The sequence below is a fragment of the Trichoderma aggressivum genome, assembly GCF_033847375.1.
Source record: "Trichoderma aggressivum f. europaeum strain CBS 100526 chromosome Unknown scaffold_035, whole genome shotgun sequence".
In the NCBI taxonomy this organism is placed as follows: Eukaryota; Fungi; Ascomycota; class Sordariomycetes; order Hypocreales; family Hypocreaceae; genus Trichoderma; species Trichoderma aggressivum.
In genome coordinates this window covers 258,997-281,308 of record NW_026946401.1, presented here as the reverse complement: position 1 = coordinate 281,308, position 22,312 = coordinate 258,997, and the positions used below count along the sequence as shown (strand labels likewise).

The 22,312-nt window shown below is 48.1% G+C and overlaps 8 protein-coding genes across 8 annotated transcripts; 3 read left to right on the top strand and 5 right to left on the bottom strand.

Annotated features, from left to right (window-relative positions):
• Positions 1–387: 387 nt before the first annotated feature.
• Triagg1_7750 (uncharacterized protein) lies at positions 388–1,119 on the top strand (the record flags this gene model as incomplete). Its single annotated transcript, XM_062902520.1, has 1 exon — positions 388–1,119. One exon carries the CDS (start codon positions 388–390, stop codon positions 1,117–1,119), a length of 732 nt encoding a protein of 243 aa, XP_062753336.1.
• A 4,455-nt stretch (positions 1,120–5,574) lies between these two features.
• Triagg1_7749 (uncharacterized protein) lies at positions 5,575–6,148 on the bottom strand (the record flags this gene model as incomplete). The annotated part of the gene is made up of 3 exons (XM_062902519.1): positions 5,575–5,589; positions 5,638–5,706; positions 5,861–6,148. The coding sequence occupies 3 exons, from the start codon at positions 6,146–6,148 to the stop codon at positions 5,575–5,577; spliced, it is 372 nt and encodes a 123-aa protein (XP_062753335.1).
• A 667-nt stretch (positions 6,149–6,815) lies between these two features.
• Triagg1_7748 (uncharacterized protein) lies at positions 6,816–7,319 on the top strand (the record flags this gene model as incomplete). The annotated part of the gene is made up of 2 exons (XM_062902518.1): positions 6,816–6,882; positions 6,943–7,319. 2 exons carry the CDS (start codon positions 6,816–6,818, stop codon positions 7,317–7,319), a joined length of 444 nt encoding a protein of 147 aa, XP_062753334.1.
• A 1,126-nt stretch (positions 7,320–8,445) lies between these two features.
• On the bottom strand, positions 8,446–10,247 carry Triagg1_7747 (uncharacterized protein; the record flags this gene model as incomplete). The annotated part of the gene is made up of 5 exons (XM_062902516.1): positions 8,446–8,859; positions 8,915–9,377; positions 9,438–9,755; positions 9,872–10,096; positions 10,165–10,247. The coding sequence occupies 5 exons, from the start codon at positions 10,245–10,247 to the stop codon at positions 8,446–8,448; spliced, it is 1,503 nt and encodes a 500-aa protein (XP_062753333.1).
• Positions 10,248–11,144: 897 nt separating this feature from the next.
• Positions 11,145–13,065, top strand: Triagg1_7746 (uncharacterized protein; the record flags this gene model as incomplete). The annotated part of the gene is made up of 2 exons (XM_062902515.1): positions 11,145–11,598; positions 11,693–13,065. 2 exons carry the CDS (start codon positions 11,145–11,147, stop codon positions 13,063–13,065), a joined length of 1,827 nt encoding a protein of 608 aa, XP_062753332.1.
• A 218-nt stretch (positions 13,066–13,283) lies between these two features.
• Positions 13,284–15,985, bottom strand: Triagg1_7745 (transcriptional regulator family: Fungal Specific TF; the record flags this gene model as incomplete). The annotated part of the gene is made up of 7 exons (XM_062902514.1): positions 13,284–13,907; positions 13,967–14,507; positions 14,563–14,978; positions 15,043–15,172; positions 15,229–15,423; positions 15,528–15,893; positions 15,960–15,985. The coding sequence occupies 7 exons, from the start codon at positions 15,983–15,985 to the stop codon at positions 13,284–13,286; spliced, it is 2,298 nt and encodes a 765-aa protein (XP_062753331.1).
• A 1,213-nt stretch (positions 15,986–17,198) lies between these two features.
• On the bottom strand, positions 17,199–18,626 carry Triagg1_7744 (uncharacterized protein; the record flags this gene model as incomplete). The annotated part of the gene is made up of 3 exons (XM_062902513.1): positions 17,199–17,961; positions 18,033–18,299; positions 18,370–18,626. The coding sequence occupies 3 exons, from the start codon at positions 18,624–18,626 to the stop codon at positions 17,199–17,201; spliced, it is 1,287 nt and encodes a 428-aa protein (XP_062753330.1).
• Positions 18,627–20,623: 1,997 nt separating this feature from the next.
• Triagg1_7743 (uncharacterized protein) lies at positions 20,624–21,945 on the bottom strand (the record flags this gene model as incomplete). The annotated part of the gene is made up of 5 exons (XM_062902512.1): positions 20,624–20,689; positions 20,751–21,026; positions 21,092–21,265; positions 21,317–21,706; positions 21,784–21,945. The coding sequence occupies 5 exons, from the start codon at positions 21,943–21,945 to the stop codon at positions 20,624–20,626; spliced, it is 1,068 nt and encodes a 355-aa protein (XP_062753329.1).
• Between the last annotated feature and the right edge of the window lie 367 nt (positions 21,946–22,312).

Genomic DNA, 22,312 nt, shown 5'->3' with positions numbered 1-22,312 from the left:
CTTTGTAAGGAATTGAGGCTCTGTTGGTACTGTCTATGTTAGGAGATGAGGCTCTGTTGCTACCAACTTAGGGATATTTTGCAACCCCATTATTGAAGTCAAGCCAGCTTTAATTTAACCTTACTGAGGACATGGGTAGGGCTTTATTTTTATAGCACCAGAGGATAGAGTCATAATGATCAAGAATGTTATCAGGAGACATATATATACTCAAACTACGTCTCCTAATTGTTTCTTACGGGCACACTCTTCATCAATACAAAAACATCTAGCAAGGCATTCAACTCTTTCTCTTCGGACCCAACTACCTTCTTACATTTAATCTTAACCTTAGAAGCGAAGCATCACCACAAATCGGTCTTACTTCTATCAACAATCTTTACCAAAATGTCTGTCTGCACTTCTAATCAGGGCGCCTCCAGGATGGACGGGGCTTGTTACCACACCTACAGCGATGAAGCATTTGATGCATTCCAAAAATGCTGCGGCCCCGCCCCTGTAGCTCAGGTTTATGACCCTAAACGACTGGTTGAAGAAGATAGTACTCCGGGTGGATGCTTCGTCTACTGCCCAACCGTTGAAGACGGTCCGAGTCCCTCCAAGCTCGAAAAATGCCTCAATGCAGAGATTAATTTTGTCCGATGCGACCCATTTGGGTTTTACTCGGTTGCGGATGAAGTCGAGCTCGCCAGGAAGCAGGCGAAAGATGATGGATTTTGTCAGGCTTGTCTGGCAGAGATAGCAGGCACCGCAGAGCCATCGACAACGGACGAGGAAAATCTTGTTTCAGAAACTACCACCGCAGAGCCGTCGGCAACGGACAACGAAAGCTTTGTTTCCGAAACTGCCATCACTGAGCCGTCGACGACTGACGGCGAAACCTTTGTTTCAGAAACTACTAGCGGCACAACGGCCAAGAATACTAAATCACCAAACACTGCTTCAACCACTCCCGCTCCGTCAAGAACCGGGGCTTCTGCAACTACAGCTTCAACTGTTAAGGCGACTAGTACTAATGCTGCTATTGGAGTGTATCAAGCGGATACTGTCCCATGGAAAATCGGATTTGCTATGGGAGCTATGCTATTTACGAGCGCAATTGCCGGGATGCTGGTCTAACTTTAAGGGGGGCATAGTGAGACAACGGTTTATATCCAGCCGTAGGTAAACCTGAGTCAAGCAAGGGTGCTTTACTACTTTCATTTCGATCAAGTGGGATTATTTCTTAAGAATACAACTTTTCAAATTCTGCTTTTCTATTATACTAATTTTTTTTTCAAATAGAGTATATTCGTTATCAGAAAGCTACTAAAACTGATACCTATCAATTCATTTAATAATTATCAATTTCTTAAGTATAACATTTCATAAACTGTTAGGGAAAACATACCTAACATACATTAAACCTAGACCGCTTGCATCAAGGAAGCCCTGACATCCAACGCTCCACCATCACAGATACAGTAGACTCTATAGCAACGCTTATGAATCCTGGTCTAGGAGTTCTACATTTATGTCAGTGGCTATAGCTATAGTTTCGACTGCGGATTGGCTGCGGTTTTGTCTCTTCACGCGATTTTGGACTCTTCCTCTCAGTCCGTGTGTGTAATGATACTTTACAGTCAGGCTCCTTATTGTCTTCAAAACGCTCTACACAAGCTGGATCTGCTGGAGCCGGGATTAACGTTTATGATCGTGGAAACCAATCCGAACACAGACCTGTATCTTTGTACAAGTATCGAGCACCCTAATTATAATGCGGCAAGAAATCTAATTTTTCTAAGGTATGTACTGACTGATGATCTGCTAGAAGTTACGGTGTAGACTAGAAAATACTTTCCGAAGAAGAGTAGTGTCTGAGTGGTGCTTCCTCGACTGCTCCAGCGCACGCGTTCTCCCTGCAGCTTCCTATGATGAAACACCTAATAAACCTCCCCCCATGTACAATAATAATCTCACAAGGGTGCAGATTGGCTGTGTATCCGAGCTTGCTCATTATGATGCGTCTTCACCGCTTGAATACGTGACTGTCCATCATCATTATCACATTGGTTATCCATGACATGGAACTACGATGAGTTTCTTCGGCCATCAGCTGCCTCGAAAACTGCGTTTCTTTCAAGAAATATCCCGACGACAGACAAGACGTAGGGCGAACCCCGGTATGTGTATGATATGTCCGGTGAACGGAGCATCCGCAAGGTCACGGAGCGCAAAAGTCACGGCGGCAAACTCAAGAAAAGAATTTATCTGGGCGGTGTCCATATTTTCCGTTGATTCTCATGTAAATCTACATCCTCAACCTCACCTTCAGATCCCCGGAGTATCCTCCCTGTCAAATCTGAATAACTCACTGTCTGTGGTAAAGCTACCAGAAACTTTTCAAGACCTTAAGTTAATAAAATCACTTCCCTATAATATAGTCAAAACACAAAGAAAAAGGCCGATTTAGCAAGTCAATGGCCATGAATAACTTAATTTTACTAGAAAAATCCAGAAGAGTGGCATTCCGAAACATTTTCATCATGCAATAGCGTGAGAACTTTTGCACAAAATTTGGAGTATCTTCTGATCTAGACTGCTAACATGGGAGACATAGCTGAGTATAGTGGACACACATATCAGGGCATTTATGTAAGATGCTCAATGCTCTAAGTTTCCTTATCAGTGATTGGAATTATATTGGTAAGGACAATAGCATGCCAATGGTCGGCCGAGCTTAAACTCCGATCGGAGAACTCCATACAGCAGCCAAAGGTGCGAAATAACCCGAATAGCCTCATAAGCCCTTTTGCACAAAGAGATGTTAGACACTCCATTATCTCAGCGCTGTTGAGATTCTCAAGGTAAAGCCTAATAGGGCTATTGCATAAGCAATAAGTTAGGATTAGTTGAAGCTGATGTTGAGCAAGATTTGGAAGAACACACCTGAATTTGGTGATTGTCTTCTTCGACACTAATCGGTGACACCACTGCAGCCCCAATCATGTATGCAGCAATCTCGGAATCTTGACCAAAGTTCGCCTTCAACCCAGCAGCCACGATCATGGTTATGCACATTAATCTTGTCACAGCAAGATTTCGTAGCTTGGCCCTTGTATGATTCTATAGGGCAGGTATTAGCATTTGAAAAGCACCATGTCGCGGTCGAAGGCGCAATGTAAAAGGAAACAAAGTAAATAACAGGCAGTAGCTTCATGATGTCTTGAGATCGAGATTCAAATTTTTTTTTTGAAGAAAATAGTGATTTAGAATGGGAGATGAGAAGATGGTGAGGGGCACTGGTAGATGTGCGACTCCTTATATAGTTAATTTCTTCTCTGAGAATGCTGCCAGGAGATTCATTTCTTAAATCATATGATTGGACATCATCGTAAGGAATTAAGCCCTCCTAACTGCGGTGTTACATGATGATATCAGCAATGATGCTGTGAATAGCTGTCGACACGGTGCATCCACTACTTTGTAAAACGTACGTCGCACTTTGTCTCAGGATGAAGGCCAATCCTCAGCAGTATGGAGGATATCAGTACAACAGGTTAACAATGAGCCGATTTTTTATATGGCCGAAGCTTATCATAAATGACTTACAGAATAACCAAGATTCACTCCACAGCACAGCGACTAGATAGCACTATCGGCTCAAATCTGTGTTAGACTCAACTGATGTCCTTGAGTCTCTATTACCCCATTATCTCGCTCTCTTGTTGATGACTTTCCTGAAGTAAACTGTACTAGATAACACTGAGAGTGGACACAGTCTCTCAATGCAGTTATATTAGCCGCCTATCACAACAGTATACTCGGCTCAACCAACTTCATTGGCGTAGCGGACTTCCATCGTGTTACCACTGGGCGACTGTAAGCTGACAGGATCGTTACATGCAGATAATCTATGGAGTCGGAATGGAACAGTTGGCGATGTGTTTCAGCCAATTCCTTCGCCTACATCTGTCAGAAAGAGGTGAAGAAGCTCCCAGGCCAATAGGAGGTGAATCGGCCCATCGCTAAGGATTGATCCTCAATAAACCGATGTAAACCGGAATTTGGATCATATGACATGCATGGATCACAAAGAGAAACACTTTACATCACCGGCTAGAGAGACATCAATTTATAGCGGCCGGTGGGTAAGCCGTCTCATGAATATTGCGTTTATGCTTTGCCCACAGCTTCTCAAATTGACTCTGAAACTAAAGAGTAATACCATGCAATATTTGTAGTCTGATAACTGGGATAGTATAGTTGAAGCGCACTTGGGAATGGATCAGGTGCTTTCCGATTCTATTTCTTGCGTATATCTTCTTGTTACATCATTTCACGAATGGATCATAAATGCCGTCATGTGTCTCAAGCTTACCGGCTTCCTCTGCGTATCAACTAGCTTACTCGAGTCATCATGATTTATTTGGTAGGATTCTATGACTCGGGTGTCATCACCAAGAAAATACTCGGCGACACTGGAGGAGTAATATAACGTGCCGCTCGATTGTCCCTCTAAACGTTTTGCTCAATGTCTCCCATGACAATAGTTTGGACAGAAGAACAACAAGCTGTATCTGTAAAGAGAGAACCCCCCGTACCATGTCACTGCGGCTGACCCCCATGCTTCTGCGACGCGCGTAAAGAACCCGCGGTTGGCTAGATCCAACTTGCATCGCTCGGCGCGATCCGAAAGCCTCTGTCGTTCTATCTAAGATTTGGCTTCTACACCTTATTTATAGAGTTAATATAGCGCTAACAACGTCGAAGCTTATGATCATAACGAGATCCCCTGTTAGTGCATACGCCGTGATGCGTATGAGATGACGACGACTTATATCCACAATACACGCGGCTATGCGGGTATCCCCAAAGTGGGGAGTTTTGCTCTTAAACAAATTTCGGCAGCTCGTTAAGCTAAGAGGGTTACCTGATAGGCGATCCCGGATACTACTACATAGGCATTGAGAACTTTTGCACACAATGGCAGAGCAGTTACATAATTTGATATGCGGAGGCCGAGGGACGCCGAGAAACGCCTTGGCCTTTTGCGCCTTCACCACGGCTATTGAAGCACGCGACAGCTTGCATCGTCCATGAAGTGGTAGCTGAGCTCTGAGATGGGGATCCTTGCTGACGAGCCTCATACAGCAACCCGGCTAAAAGGGCCGGCAGTTGGAAAGAAGCTCCCAATTAGGTCCACCTGAGATGATGGAATTGGACCACACCTTGCGTGTTCAAGTATCCAATAGTATTGTGCTTTTCAGCCTTGCGAGAAGCCCTGTGGGTTGAACCAACGGCCTCGTAATGCTGCTGAGAAGCGGAAGAGTGAGGCCTCCTTTCTTCGACTCCGCATTGAGAGCATGGTGCTTTAGCAATGATACGTACGTAGTAATGTTACCGATTTGTCAGAGTTGTCCCAAATATGAGAGAAGTGAGTAACATTGATACGTAATATAGATGGATTGGTGCTCGTTTGAGAAGTTCATGTAGTAAAAAACAACTACGGAGTACCGAGAGTCTTTGCAAGGGTCAAACTGCAACGAACGGTAAGATTTCAACGTCATCTAGTTTTTTTTCTAGGAATTTCCTCTAATTCGGGAACTTCTGTAGCATTAAGCATCTATAAGAGGTTTACCCCTACTTCTAACATACATCCAGCCTCCCATTAGCAGCCACAGCCGCAACGTTGGCAACGTTTACCGCAACCAAAATCATCATCGTCTAAGCCGCAGTCTTCAAAAGTTTTACATTTTGCCCAAGCACCGTATCCACCCTGGGAAGCAGTCCAGCACCATTTGCCGTCATCATCGCAGGTCTTCCAGCAATATCCCCTGGTACAGCCATAAGGGGCAGCGTAATAACAAGCCCGCTTTACCCCAAACTGGAGTGGGAGAGCCGACGTGCCACCACCTTGACGAACATCAGTGGGAGCTAGAGATGCTCCATCCAATATATCAATGTCATCCTGATGGAGAGGGTGCTCTTCGCACATCCGGACGTTGTCCAGGGAAATGCCAGGGGGGAGCTGGTTGACGTCCATCTTCATGACTTCAAGGTCTCCACAGAGTTTCTGGGCATCAATATCTCGCGGAGAAATATTATCCGGTCTGACAACAGACGCAGCAAAGACAATGAAAAGCATTGTGGTGGTTGATGTCTTCATGGTGATAATCTTCTTCAAGTATTTGATGGATATCTCCGAGCTATACATAAAGAGTAAGAATAAAATGCTTTGGGCTGCCGCTAATACGGTCTCAAAAGCCTCTTAATAAGCGGATTTTTGAAACAAACTTGTAAAGTGTTCAAACGCAAAGTTTGATCTTGACAAACTGGGAGATATTCATTCCCATTTTATAGAGCACACAAATCCTCAGCTGCCAATATTCCCATGTGCCATTTTGCGTGTTTGGGTTTTCATTTGTTGTTCATTTCTCGTATTCTCTATTAGGAATAGACATTCTCGTGTCATGAGAGGCGCGTGGAGACCTGTCATGGAAGTTGCGGAAATGCCGTCATATGGGGCCAGCTGCATAGACGAATTAACTGACTGATGAGATGAAGACAGACAGACAGACAAACCTCGAGGGCTGTGCACCGTCCAATGGTTGGATAACACCATGCGTGTGTGGTGGTGGCCTTTTAGGCGTCAGAATTGTTATTTTTGTCGACCCTGGTTGTTCCACCCATTGCAGATATAGGGAGGCATCCGTCCGTCCCTCCCACTCCTCCCCATCTTTCATCATTCTACCAGCGCTAGGTCATCACTTTACCAATCAATCCATTACAACACCATCATTACCAACGCCAGAGATTTGGCCAGTCTATCAAAAATGCTCGCAAACCGCCTCTTCCAAATTGCAGCCGTTGTTGCCCCTGTTTCTGCCGAGGTCATGTCTGGTAAGGGCTACCAAAGATTTTCTAACTGAGGCTTTTTCTCCTATTTCTCACCCATCATAGCGACCTTCGATCCTCTCTACGATGACCCTTCTCGATCTTTGAACACAGTCGCCTGCTGGAGAAAGAATATCGGATTCATGCCCAACTTGGACTGGCAGCTTCAACAAGATGCCGTTGGCTTCATTGGTTTGGACAGCATCAATCGGTTGAATTCTGGCAAGTGTCTCTCTTGCTGGACGCTCGAATACAACGACAAAACTATATCTCTCCTTGCTATCGATAGTGCCGAGTCTGGAATTGTAATGTCTCTCGACGCTTTACAATTTCTCACCGATGGGCGAGCCCGCGAGCTGGGCCGAGTCGATGTACATGCCAAAGAAGTAGACACGGCAGAGTGTGGACTACCGGCATACATACTGCATGCATATGATTTCTAACTGATCATTCTTGCTTGTATATATATGGGTTACCAGTATGCCATGAAGTTGTACTGTGTCTTTTACCCTCTCCCCATAATGTGGAGCTAAAGTCTTGTTTGTTTTATGGCTTCTACCATTGATCATGCAAATCTATACAGTTCTAGAATCATTATGTTGACTTTTCTTTCTCAAGCAGCTCTTTTACGAATATATTTTCATACTATACACATGACACTATGCGTTTCGGTCGAAAGAGTGACGAAGTTTTGGGATGAAGTTGTCTTCTGATAATGGAAGGAGTGCTTGATATTGTCCTGTAGTTTGATACACGCCTACTAGTAACGCATAAGAACGTCTAAGCCACGATCACGTTAGTATCACTTCATCCATTTGTTCATTCATTACAAGTACAATAGAGGTATATCTAGTTACAGACATTCTGTTTTGGTGATATCCGTTGAGTCTGCAATTTTTACGATTATTCTCGGATACTATCAGTGTTACTAATCTCCTCGTATATACGGATACTATTATATTTGAGGCCGCGATAGCGATGTTGTCAGCCCACATGAGACCGACCGTTGTCTGTTGGCAGACGTATCTTCATCGTTATACTAATACGTATAGGAATTCTCTCCTCACCGCCAGCCCTCAAATGGATGAATAGTCTTCGAGGTCGTATGTCGACCACAGAAACGATCAGTAATATGCCTGATGCTCCGCCACATCTACCTAGGTATCTCTGATCCCGCGGCCCACCCAATCCTTTCGGGTATCGGACACCGCCCAAGTTCGCGCATGTAAGTTGTTTTAAAATTTACCTTACGGGAAAGTCAATGGTCTAGCTCGGCTGTCCCTAGTGTTTTAAAGCTGGGGTTGCTCTCACCGATCGATATACTCGTAGTTTGAAGGATAGCCCAGCGTCGCCGAGATAGTCAATTACTGCTGTGGAATTATCTACATTTAACATCGCTATTCGCTCTCTATGTTCTGGAAATGAAGCTACAGCAGACTCTATGACTTTGCTAGCATTACATCAGCCACCGCTGATTGAGAATTCATTATGCTACTAATATTAACTAAACTTTATTATACGGCCATCACCCCCCGCATGATGTCCACGGTTCACACGTGTCGTCGCATCCTAAGCCTCGCCAGAGCCCGGCTCCTTTCTGGCTGTATCCTCAATATAGGTAGCTGTAGGAGTCACCTTGGCTTTGCTGAAATTTCGCAGGGATTCTCCAGATGCGAAAAGTTCGTCAACTTCTTCGAGACTTCGTCCCTTCATCTCAGGAATAAAGAAGTAGGCTACACCAACCATCACCCAGTTGATGGAGCCATAAATAAAGCCAACTTTAGCACCCAATGCGGCATACGGCGCGTTGAGCAGATAAGGGATTGTGAACGAGGTGACAAATGTGGTGATGATGGAAATGACGGATGCAAAGAGATTGGTCTTTTCCTTGACACGAGTAGAGGCCGCCTCGGACACCACAACATATGACACTGGCGCCCATGAGAGATTGTAAGAGCAAGTGAATAAGATGAAAGAAGCCACCTAAGAATCGTAAATATCCAGGTTTGTAAGGGGGAAAGAGAGCTTCATAACTTACTAACGCTCCTCTCTCAGAGTCATTGGGATGCTTCTCAAGTCCAACACCGCCAACAATGAACAGGAAGATGGCCATTCCCGAGCCACCAATCATTAGCATTGGGCGTCTGCCAACCTGGTCAATCATAAACCAAGTAGCAATGAGACAGACGAGGCCAGTAACGTTGCTCAAGATGTTGAATAGGAAAGCCTGGCTCTTGTAGCCCTGAGACTGGTAGAACACAACGGAATACTGGCTGGAGAAGGCCTGTCCGGTAATCTGCTGGCCAAACATGGCAATCACAGCAACCATGGTACGCTTTCGGTTTTCCTTGTTGAACACCTCTGACCACGGGCCCTTTTCCTCCGTAGAGTGAGCATGACGGAGAATGTCAATTTCCTGCTCAATTTCGGCTTCGGTGTGGTTCTTGTAGAGTCTTCGCAGGGAAACTTTTGCCTCTTCAGTTCGGTTTCGGGTTAGGAGCCTGTATTTTGCGAATCATTAGCTTATTTTTAAAATTAAGAAAAATTCGTTTACTGCTTACCATCGCGGAGATTCAGGAACAAGAGGAAGCAGTGCTACAATGAATGCCGGAGCAATGAATTGAAGACCAACGGGAATTTGCCAGCCTTTGTCACCAGAGATGTGCTGAGTTCCAAAAGTAACCAACGAGGCAATCAGCTGGCCAAAAACAATCATCAGCTGCAGCGTAGATGTCATCATTCCACGCAGAACCTTGGGAGAGGTCTCGGCCAGGTAGATCGGGACAACCACGATGGTCATTCCCGTCATGCCGAAGCTGATAAATCTGCCCACGGTGAACTGTGCACTCGACCTTGCAGTTGTCTGCAGAAGAACACCGCTGTAGAATCCATTGTTAGTAAACGTTGTATTCTATAGAAGAACTTCATTAAATCCAATCGTTTTTATCAAAGGGCGACCCACATAAAGGACAGGCAAGCCAGAACCAGGACACACATCTTGCGTCCATATCGCTCGGCAATCGGTCCACAAGCAATGGCACCCAGAGCCTTACCCAGGAAGGGCAAAGACGTCATAAGAGAAGACAACCACGGGGGAAGTTTGCAGGTGCCTGTTGTAGGATCACATTGACCGAACCGCTTGCCGAAGCTCTGCATGCCTTGGACTCCTCCAAAGTTGCCAACGTCGTAACCAAAGTTGAAGGCGCAGCTGCACATGTACCTGGAGAGCATCATGTTAGTTAGATATCTGTTTGGTTTAGATACGACGGAAGTATACTAGGCACTTACAGCATGATGAACAGAATCGTGCTGTTAAACTGCTTCAAGCGGTGACCTACAGAGAGGTTCACCGAACCTGTATCGCCCGCCATTTTGGATATTTCAGTATGTTGATACTGCGACGATGATGGTGATAATAATAGTAAGGGATAGGACTAGGGGAGTCGACGGGTAGAATCAAGGATGAAGTCGAGATGATCTTCTATATCCTGGCAGCGAAAGCTTGATCGCGTTCGATCGCGTTTCCGATGCTGCAGACTCTGCCACCATCTCCGGACGAGAAAAAGACAGGATTATTCACGACATATATAGAATGCTTGAGCATCGCCGCCTTGCAGCCACAACTGTATTGGCACGTCGTTTTTGTCAATCCTTGACGCGCCGTGCCTGGATCGCAGACCATTGCACCATCTCAATGGATCAACTCGCAATGGACGTTGTCCGCAGCAAATGCTGGGAGTAGCGACCGAAGGCCGTTAACTAGGAGGCCGAAGTCCGGGGCGAAAGCCGGGCACCAGCGAGGGCCGCGAGTCAGAACGCTCTCGCCTCTCCGCATCGAGAACTCATGCGGAGAGCCTGGCTGGAACTAGACTGGCTTATGGCCCCACGATCTCATGCTTTTAGACAACTCTACTATGGAGATTCCCCGTATCACAGGTCTCGGGAACACAAAGTATGTTCATAGGCGAGAAGCTGAAAGCTGGGGGAGCTCGGTTCCGCCAAAGCCACCCGACTTCCATGTGGTCATGCACAGTTTCTGACCAGGACGGATGCCGACATTAGTTGCTATCTCTAGTCATGTAGCAATGGTTCAGGTACTTGGTATGGATCCATCCATACCTTATGCAAGATAAAAAAAAAATGACATGCTCCATATATTGAACTTGATCTCATGATTATCGCGTTTCCTGCCTTCTGCTATTCTGCTCCTTCTGTCCTCTCAACTCGAAATCCGCCTCTTGCACCACCGCCAAAATATCAAGCAAGCAATGGGCAGCCAAAAGGATACTCGGCCCAATTTCCTCGTCATTGTTGCTGATGACCTTGGCTTCAGTGACCTTGGCTGCTATGGCTCCGAGATAACAACCCCTCACATCGATTCGCTGGCCTCCCAGCAAGGGTCTCTGCGCTTCACACAGTTCCACGTTGCCGCAGCTTGCAGTCCTACTCGTTCCATGCTTATGACGGGGACGGACCATCACATTGCTGGACTTGGACAGTTACACGAGTTTGTGCGCAGTTCACCAGCTCACCAGGGCCAACCAGGCCATGAAGGTTATCTACATGAAAGGGTAGTTGCTCTTCCAGAGCTCTTATCTGATGGAGGGTACTTTACGATCATGAGTGGCAAATGGCATTTGGGCCTACAAAAGCAGCATCTGCCCATCAAGCGCGGCTTCAAGAAGAGCCTGGCACTGCTGCCGGGGTGTGCGAATCATTACGGTATGTGCTCGTATGCTGGCCAGTCGGATCCCGGCGTCTTATCCCATCTGCAGCCACTTCCAGTTGCGTTACTAACAAGACAAATCAATAATAGCGTATGAGCCTGAATACCAGGATCCCACCTCAGAGCCCGGGCGATTCTTCGAAACCGCAACTCGAGCCCTGCATGCAGAGGACGACAGCTATCTAAACGAGAAAGAACTCGGCGAGGACTGGTATTCGTCAGACGGCTATGCGAGTCGGATGATTTCTTACCTGGAAAACCGTACCGATGAGGAGCGTCAGCAGCCCTTCTTCGCCTACCTCCCCTTCTCCGCGCCACACTGGCCGCTACAAGCACCCAAAGAAGTGTGTGACAAGTACAAGGGTCAATATGCAGACGGGCCGGAGGCACTGCGCCAGAAGCGCCTGGAGCGACTCAAGTCTCTCGGGCTCGTCAGTCAAGATGCAGTGGCCCACCCCGTTGTAACGACAGGGGCTGAAGTCAAGAACTGGGAATCTCTCAATGAGGAGACACGTGCCGCCTCTGCAAGGGCCATGGAGGTGTACGCGGGGATGGTGGATCGCATGGACTGGAACATTGGTCGTGTTCTTGATTATTTGCGAAAGGCGGGCGAATTCGACAACACTTTCATCCTGTTCATGAGCGACAATGGTGCTGAGGGGGCGAGTTATGAGGCGAGCCCCTTGGTTGGCGACAGCATCATGGCGCATGTGAATAAGTACTACAACAACAGTCTGGACAACATTGGCAGGGGAGACTCGTTTGTCTGGTACGGCCCTCTTTGGGCTCAAGCCGCAACCGCACCATCAAGGCTGTACAAGATGTTCTCTACCGAGGGAGGCTGCAGGGTGCCCCTGGTAGTAAAGCCTCATTCAGGCATTAACAACCACCGCGGCAGCGATGGCAGTGGTGTGATCACTGACGCCTTCTGCACCGTCATGGATATCGTGCCCACGGTTCTGGACCTCGCAGGGCTGAAACACCCGGGCACAGAGTACAATGGCCGCAAGGTTGCGTCTCTCCGTGGCCAGAGCTGGAGAAGCTATCTCGAATCAATCAGTGGCTGGAGCCGAAAGTCGCCTATCCATGAGGCTGACTATGTTGCCGGGTTCGAGATTGCGGGATCCGGAGCCCTGCGCCGCGGCAACTGGAAGATTACGTTTGTGCCCGCACCCAAGGGTCCTCAGCGGTGGGAGTTGTTCAACCTTGATGCTGACCCTGGTGAGACAAATGATCTGAGCAAGGAGGAGCCAGAGAGGCTCAAAGAGATGCTGGTTTTGTGGGAAGAATATAGAAAGGATGTTGGCGTCGTTGGCCTTGCTGGCGAATACCCGAAAGCCGTCCAGGGAGCACAGCAAACCACGCTCAAGGACGAGATGGAAGATCCATATGCTTGGATCAAGTATATAGGGCGGCCAGGAATAACGCCAAAGGAGCTGGCAGAAGTGGTCCCAACTGCATAAACGAGATACGCTTGGGCAACCTCCTCTAATAAAAGAAAGAAATAAAAATAATGATATAGAACAAATAAAAATAAGTAATACGGGGCAATTGCTCTCCATAGCAGGGGCCAGCCACTGTTTCTTGGCGTGCTAGTATCCAGTCCTTCACATTATACTCCTTCTGTAAGCGATGAAAATTGGTTTCTCGTCGTCCTCCAAAATCTGGGCGGACGATGCTGTCATATATTACTCGAACTAATGTCGAAATCTAACCATGATGGCGGCTCCGATATGTCCCATGATATGTAGTTGGCCATCTCACCTGCCATCCGGATGTAATCCTCTGAAAGATCTGAGAAGTCCACCACCTCTTTTGGTACTCCTCCCTGGATCTGAGCCGCAACATCCTGGTCGTTGACTCCAGCAGGTGTTGCAGATGCTAGCTGAATACGGTCTAGAGAAAAGTCCGTGTTTTCCAAGACACCGCCGTTTCCAATGCCGCCACCGACGCCACCGAGCGCCCCCTTTTGAGGCATTGAGATGATGGGCGGTGGGCGGACTGTTGTAGGTGAGACGGGGTCGTTTGCGGTTGGTGATGATCCCCTTCGTTGCTTTGTTTGAGCTCGAATTTCTTCTTTGGCAAGGCGGAACGGGGCCAGGCTGCTTAAGAAACCAGTATCTTCTGGGCCTGTAACTTCGGCCTGTTCTGAGTCCATCGATCTAAAGAGAAGGAAAAGGGAATGGTTAGATAGCCCTGTCAGGGTCTGGGGAGGGGTGACAAACACTGGGCTTGGGTAAGCTTGCCACTCGGCCACTACGTTGTTGAAGTCGAATTTTTCCAGCAGTGGTAATAAGGCCTTGTGCTATTGTAATAGTCAGATTTAATGGTATTTTCAGACTCTCAATGGGAATATAGACTAACGTAGGGATTCGGCTTGTCTTTCTGAACGTGAAGAACGTCCAGCGCCCGCATATTCAGCTGGATATTGTAACTAGTCCGCTCTCGTACATCGATTGCATTAGACGTAGCAGTGGCAGTGTGAATGATTTGAATCTTGGTTGATTCGAATGTAGCCATGAGGCTGTGTAGATCGTCGAAAACGCGGATACCATAGCCGAACCCAACGCGCACAAGTCGTGATACTTCGTCTGCGTGAAACCGACACCGTTCTTGGCACTGCCTGCGAAATTCGAGAGGAGCGGAATGGAAAGCAACTGATAGTGGGAAAACGTATCCTGGGAGTGAGACTCGAAGGAGGTCGCACACAATTGAGTGGTAGAGGAAATGAAGCATGAAGACAGCGCTGATGATGCTGAGTTCTTTGTGAACGTATGCGTTGAGGTCGGATATAACCAGTTGCTCGGGCAAGCCAGCATACCATATTTCTAGCCGCTGAATAATGTCGAGAAGTGCAGATCCAGGATCCCATATGTTGCCCTCCTGGCTGTTATTTCTGATCAGTCTATAGACATGGTCAGTAATCGCCAGGAGACAATCAAGCTGTCTTCAGAACAGACCTTAATACCCGAGTCCGAAGCTGCACGAGATATATCGTATGAGAGCGGAGATTGAGGTAACTTCGATCCGGGAAAAGCTCAAACGTGCTCAACTTTGGTGCATTAAAGTCGAGATACTGTTCCTGAGCAACAAAATTCGCATCCGAGCAAGGTAGCGGTACGCATGGGAAATCGTCTTTCCAGTACAGGTTCCCGTCTACTCCACCACCCAGAAAGCTATCAAGGATATAGCAAGACCATAAAAGTCGCCTTTCAGCCTCCAATTGAGTCATCTGGGCAAGCCCTGGTGAAGCTGGCACCTTTTTCGGAGAGTCGAGGCTGAGTAACCTCATGATGCGCACACAACATCCAAAGACGACAAAGGCCAGAGCATGCTGGTCCATAGAGATGGAATGTTCACATATGAGAACCATTGCCTATGATTCAAGATTAGAGAAGGGCAGCCAAGGACGGCAAAAGCCAGGTACTGCCATCACAAACCATCATTGTCGAGAGGGAAGGGTTTGCTATCTCTCTCATAGCAAGATCCCTAGCTCGTTCAGCCCAAGCCGCTCCAGGAATGCCGCGAAATGGATTGTTAAACTCTGTAGGGATGTCCAAGAGATACATTCTATTGCAATTGTCAGCAACAAGAGTCCACATCAATGCACCGGGCGCTGTTCCTACCTTGCTCCAAGAGCAGCAACTATGTAGATGACAGCCTCTCCAAAATCCTCGCTCAGTGTGCCTCTGTCCAACGCTTGATAAAAGGTTGGTTTGTGGATGAATCCCAAACAGCGGAGAGTAGATATCCGATCAAAGAACTTATCGGCTAGCGACTGTAGATGAAACCTATCTTGTGGTAGGTCGTCCGCAAAGAGCCTACAACGAGACGGCATAAGATGGTAAGCTTTTGTCGGTCCGGAAGTCCCATACTACTCTGCTCCTCCTTTCCTACGTCTACTTTTGACTCTGGTTATACATACCATCGAACAGTAGGTGATATTTGCGCTGATAGGGATCCGGCCATTAAGTTGGCTTGGCTCCCAGGGGTAGAAACGCTGCCGCTGCGATTGGAGGTAGTCAACATTTGGTCTTCTACTGGCATCGATGATGAAGGCGATTGGCTGGCGGCAGCGTCGTATTTGGCATTGTATTTGCACGCAAAACCTTTCCTCACGCATCGCTTGCAAGTCGGCCGCGTGCGAGAGCAGCGACTCTTTGTCCGGCGACACTCGTCACAAGATCCGACCTTGCGCTTCTCAACTCCGGACACTCGGTAGATGGTGTCCACCGAGTCTTGGATCCGCTGCCGGGAGCCGTCCTTGTGCGATAAGGTCGCCGCCGTGTCACTATAACCGGGACAGTTTACCCCAAGGCGATCGCAGTTGTGGCATGTTGGTGTTTTGCGGTCGCACCGAACCTGCAGGGGATGTAAGTACATGTGCTCAGCTCATTGCTACCTGCAATTGAATTGGCCGAATACGGCAAAAGCAATTCGAATAGGGTTTGGTCAGCTTCCCTTTCGCGAACGGCAGACGACACATCCTGTTGACATTGTATCTTCCTCCGGGGGGTGATTATGCATATGAAGGTGGGTGAGTGAAGAGTTTCAAGGCAAAATAAATGGAGATCTGGGGTAGCGGAGAAGTGGAGATGAGCATGACACATGCGATCACAAAATGGACAAAAGAAATGGCGTAATGGAATTGTCCAGGATGGAGTATAGATGGAGTATACGAGTAAACGGGCATGTAAGTAAGCACCGCGGCTAGAAGGCGACGGTAACCAATTCGCGGCCCCTATTATATGCATCACGTTTTCATCTTCAATGTTGGTTTATGAAGCAAAGAAGCTACCGTAGCATTATAAAGGATATTCGACAGTAAGAGTCTCGCACTGTTCAGCCATCAGCACCTTGGGGTCTGGACCGAGGCGGAAGTCGGGAGCGAGATGCTTGATTTCCGACTCCTCCCCAGCATTTTCTACCATTAGCTTTCGGCGCTAATTGTCTTTAGCGTTGCGGCTACATTTTATTTGGGCTAGCAAGGGTTGCTCTGATGGAGAATTGCTTTGCGCTCGTGATATCTCCGGGTTGGTGGATTTTCTTCTCTTCCCCAGGCTACGTGTAAGAATGAATCACCACTCCATGGCTATACCAATACTCATGCTGTACCCCATAACTGATGCGCCTCCTTTGTAGTAGTTGACACGTTCTTCCATCGTGTTGCAAGTAGCGGAACTTCTTGTGATTGAGTTGGCAGACAAGGAGTCTATTTCCAACCTTGGTAACTGAACATCTCTGTTACTTAACCTGGAGCTCCTCTCAAAATATGAACAATCCCCTCACATGCTTGTTAAAGTCTACGGATCATGTCGAAAAGGATCCAGTACTCAATGAATCATGGGTATATTCTCCATAGCATGTGTGCCTCTATGGTTACCGATACGCCGCAGTACCTAACTGATTGCAAGCCCCCCTCCCCCCGGTATAAACCCTTGTCTCTCCCCTTAGTAGACTATGTACATTTCTACTAGAAAATGTAGAAGGGAACATATTCGGCTTTGTGTGTCAATGTAGTAATGGAAAACAATAAGCCTGGACTCCGCTCCCCCAATCAATGGTATTATTATTAAGAACCGTAAGAAGTTCTGTATCAACTTTCGCGCGTTTCTTCATTATGCGTCCGTCCACGAATACGGTCCATGCGATCGATGGCAACCGCTCGTCCCGCTAGCCACATGTCGTGGAATAGGTTCTTGGTAGCCGTCCAGGAGATGACGACGTAGACGACACAATTCCAGAACCCTTGCAGCGGAAGCACGAAGACGCTCATGAATTCCAGTGGAACGGAAATGGAGTTGTGGTGGGTGAGAGAGTATAGACGGTTGGCGCTAGACGGTATCCATGTAATAAGCATGGCGGTAAAGAAAAGGAGAGCGCACTTGGTGTACGACCAAGCGGCATTATCTCGCTCGTGATTTCGTCGGCGAATGATGCGGAGAGCTCGTGATGTTGCTGAATGTGAGGGAGGATTCCGGGGCAGCGGTGGGTTTGATCCTCTGTGAGGAGGCGTGGCGTAATCGTAGTGAGTTGCATGTGGTCCATCAGATTGGTTCGACTGAGTGGATTTATTGGTTGCGAGATGGACTGAATGAGGCCTCGTTGCGGTTTCTGAGCTTGAACCAGCAGTATAGCTGGGTTGCTGGAGGCCGAGATTATGTTCAAGCTTTGTCGGATCAGGGTCGTGAACGGCCTCCATGGTAAGGGTCGGATCAGTCGAAGGGAAGGATGTCATGACTTCGTCCATTGAAATGGGATCGAGATCGGACGACTGGAAGACGTAGACCTGCTTCCGCACTTGAAAGATGGTACGGCCAGCTCGAATATAGATGGCGAAAGTGAAGAGGATGCAAAACCTTTGGCATGATTAATAAAACGTTGCTGTCTCGTTTACTTGTCGCAAATCCATTTTCAAGGCGTCACCTACCACATCGGGGCGTAGAAAGCCGCCACCCTGAGAACATCCCATTCACGCGATATCCAGCACCATGAGACGGCGGGTCCGTAAATCCGATCCCCTCCGCGATCTTTTACGAAAAGAAATGTGAATCCCGGTATGAATGGAATGCCATAGCAGAGTAGTAAGTAGATGGGCTCTATCCTGCGCAAATCTCTGGCTTCGTACTTGTGGTAAAAAGTGAGGTAGACATTGATTGCCATGGACAACGTCCAAAGTACATCAGCCGGTAGGAAGCTGTGATTGAATGTTAGTCCAGGTGTGCTCGCGGCTCGCGATGGCTGGAATAGAGCTCCGGACAACTTACGTTTGGATCAAAAATGCCTGCGCCTGGCACCCAGCCGAGTCCGGCTCGTCTATAAACGATCGAGATATCATGGTGCCAATATTGGTCAAGACGTTGCCAAACGACGCATAAAAGATGAGGCGGTTAATCGCTTTGCTGAAGTACTTTGAGCAACAAAACGTGAGAATCGTAAACGCGCATGCCACCAGGGATATCGTTGAGCAAGTGCGCTCAATGACGATGAGGGCGTTGATCTGCTCCTCCGTAAGGTCGGCCATGATTTGATCGGTTCAACTGCTGAATACATCTGCAAGCTCAATCGTAGTAGACCGCTCGCCCAAACGAGGCTGTGGACGTTTCTTCTCCTTCTCCTTCTTCTTTCCTTTCCTTTTTTCTTTTGTGTACGTGAAGATGGTGGCGATGGCGATACCAAAGGGCTTTTGCGCGGAGTCTTTGGAGCAATGTATGATGGACGTGTGGCGATGATGACTGGTGTTCTGATATAAAGATTATCCTCCTCTTGTCGGTCTCGAAAGCGGATCGAGTACGAGTCCAGCGAAGCTGTGCCGCGGCCTTGGAAGAGGGCCTTTAGCATCCATGCTCGGTCATTCTGGCCACTGGACTAGGACGAGGAGAGCTCAAGCTGATAATCAGATGAAGAGCCGATTGTCATTGCGCAAACGGACCGTCGCCAGCGTGGGGAGCCGGATCTGAATAACTTTGTGCAAAGGCGAATCTTTTTTTTGCGGTCAGCTCTTCTTTTTCTAAATTCTCGGGCAGAATCTCGCGGTCGCAATCTCGTCTAAGGCTCTCGGATCTCAGTTCCCCCACGGCGTGTGGCGCCAAGATGCCATTAATATTACAACCTGGCACCTGGAGAGACGTGAATCCTTCTACTACCCTGTACGGGAAACCCTTGCCCAGTGTCCCATCCCAGAACAATTGCTGGGAACGAAAAGCTGAAGCGGTGAAATATGACAAGCCAGCCCAGCCCAGTTAGCGGAGAGACCCCAAAGAGACCCCCCTTCAGCCCTTGAGAAATTGCCGACAGGTTGGCCGATCCCATTCCAATGAAATCCCACCCTTTATTCGCTGATGCTCCGGCGTCTGCCAATCATTGGCTGCATCAATTGCTGGGGGTGGCTGGCATGGCTTGTCTTCAACGATCTTGCCAAGCTCATCTTGGGTCGAAGAGGCGTGTCCTCCTCCTCCCCCCCCTCGCAGAATTGGACGCAAAAGTACAGCATACAACAGCTCAAGCGTAAGCTCGGAGCGGAATATACGAGGCTTCTCCGTACTAAGAACCCTCACGTGCATGTGCGTAATCCCTCTTTGGTAAACGTCGTAACTCGTAAGACAGCGAAAAAGACACACTGCCAATCGGATATCGTGCTGTCTTCGGCGCTTAACGGCCGATCTTGTCCCACACTGCTGCAGTAGCACGCACATAGCTACCAGCATCTCGGCATCGCCGCTCGGGCAAGATGCTTGCCGGCTGCCATATTCATACTTTGGCTGGGCGACCGACTCCCTCCCTCGGGTGACGGTCTGCGAGGAGCATTGAGACTTCTACGTCAGCCAAACATCATGCTAGCCGAAATACACTTTGGCGTCGAAAGTAATTGGTGCCCGCTTCATGTGTTAAGCCTTATTCTGTGCTGCTAGGCTGTATTGGTGCCGCCTTGGCTTTTGTTGGTTGTGCCCTTTTGCGGACATTGATGAGGCTGCTTGCGGTAGTTGCAGCTTGAGCTTTCAGCCAAACCGAGGTGCAAGTCACCTCCTCCGTTTCTTCCGCGGCAGCGCTGATTATTAGTTTGCCAGATTTTATGCCGATGGGGGGTTTTTTTTTCTGCGATACGATTTACCTAAACGTCGCCTCGAATTCCGAACCGCACTTCGTGGTCCGAATATGCAACCAGGCAACTTCTCGGCCAACAAGGTGGAGTACGCGTAACCAGATCGTGCATCAGCTCGGTGAGCCAATACGAGTAGAGCAAAGCAATGCAAGATGAGAGGATCGACTTGCTGCGGTGAAATGCTTGATTTGACCAAGGATCAGCGGGGCACCGTGAGAGACAGGGCAATTTTATTCAAAATTTCTCTCAAGCTGAGTTGCCGAATTACATCTATTGCTAGCTGCCCACTAGTATTTTACGATTCCGCGGATCGTTGGGAATGTCTCAGACCCTACCCGCTGCTATTATATGCTTGAGTTCTAGTAAACCCAGACACAACTTGTGTCGAAAAGGTATAGACTATTAGATGCCGACTTCCTTCAATCGGTTAGTTTTTGAGAGCCCCTTAAGTCGATGACAACCTTGCCCAGGTGTTTTCGGTTCAACTAGTTGTAATCAACGTCAGGAGAGTACCTAGCTGCACAAAACGGGACATGTTCCACCTACCATATGCTGATACGCCACGCGGGCTTCGTCCATTTTGAAGACCTTCTCGTCAATAACCGGTTTGATGTGGTTGGCATCGATTGCCCTCATGAGAGCTACGAAATCTTGGCGGTTGCCGGCTCCAATGGCTCGAATGGTAGCTTGGCTGGCAAGCACCTCGACTGGATTGAACGGCGGATCCAGCGGCTCAGACGAGTCGAGATGGCCAACGAGGGAGATGATGCCTCCCATGCGGACGGCCTTGAGGCTTTGGCGCACAGACGACGCGCCCCCTACCTAAAATAGTTTCAACTGCATGAGAGCCCGGCATCGTGACCAGGTTGGTGGACGGCACTGCTTACCTCGACTACGATATCGACGCCTGCCCCATCCCTTGTCAGACTCTTGGCCGTCTCACCCCAGCTCTTGTCCTCGGTGTAATTAAGCACATGCGTAGCCCCCAAACCCTTTAAAAGTTGGATTTTTTCGGTCGAGGAAGTCGTAGCAATGACAGTGGCACCAGCGGCGACTGCAAACTGGAAACGAAATCAGCAGAAGTCGCCAGACTCTTTAAAGAACAGCTTTACCTGCAGGGCAAATAAGCTAACTCCGCTGGTCCCTTGAGTAAGCACAACGTCGCCTGGTTGCAAATAATGATCCCCGTAGAGCGAGGTCCATGCCGTAACGCCAGCACACGGAAGTGAACTGGCCTCCAGCAAGCTGAGGCTATCTGCAATACGAACAAGGCCGTGCTCAGGATACACGCCGTACTCCCTAAGAGTTCCGTCCACAACTGCTCCAAGAGAAGATAGGACGGCCGCTGGAGTTATTGGTCCGGCGATATAGTCCCGCATGAAGGTCGGCGCAACTCTATCACCGGCGCGGAATGCTGTCACCTTGGGGCCTACTGATACAACGACACCCGCTCCGTCTGATACAGGAACGACGTCCTTTTTCAGCGGAAAGGGATTTTTGCCCTATGAGAGTATATGAGCATCCGTAATACAAGGGTGAGATGGATGTTGTTGAGAGAAGCGAGAAGGCAGGCACTGACTTGTGCGATTAAGATGTCTCGATAGTTGAGAGACGCAAAGTGAAGGTTGACAAGTACGTCGTAGTCGCCAATTGTTGACGGTATAGTGGCGGAAGATAAGTGAAGCGACTCAAGGCCATTGGCATCGCTCAGAATCCATTGCTTAAATGTGTTTTGTGCCATTTTGCGTCAGCTGAAGTTGTAGACAGATTTAGTTGCTGCGACAATGAGGGAGTCTGCAAGAGCTTTCTACATAAGGCTGCTATTTCATTCCCCTTTAAATAAAAAGGTGCATCCTCTACTTGCCTTATTTTTCTGACGGGCGACAAGTTATCTCATTCATACACGCATTTCGCTGTACTTTAATGTTTCTGACGTACGTGTATGAATCTGACTGCGAGCGGTCTCGTTTCTGACTTCTGACACCGGGGCGCGTGGGGCTGAATCTACAACGTCGAATCATGCCATATCCAAAATCTATATAATACTTGGAGATCTCTCCTTGAATAATTATAAAAAACTCAAGACCAACACCCTTTGCAATTCAACA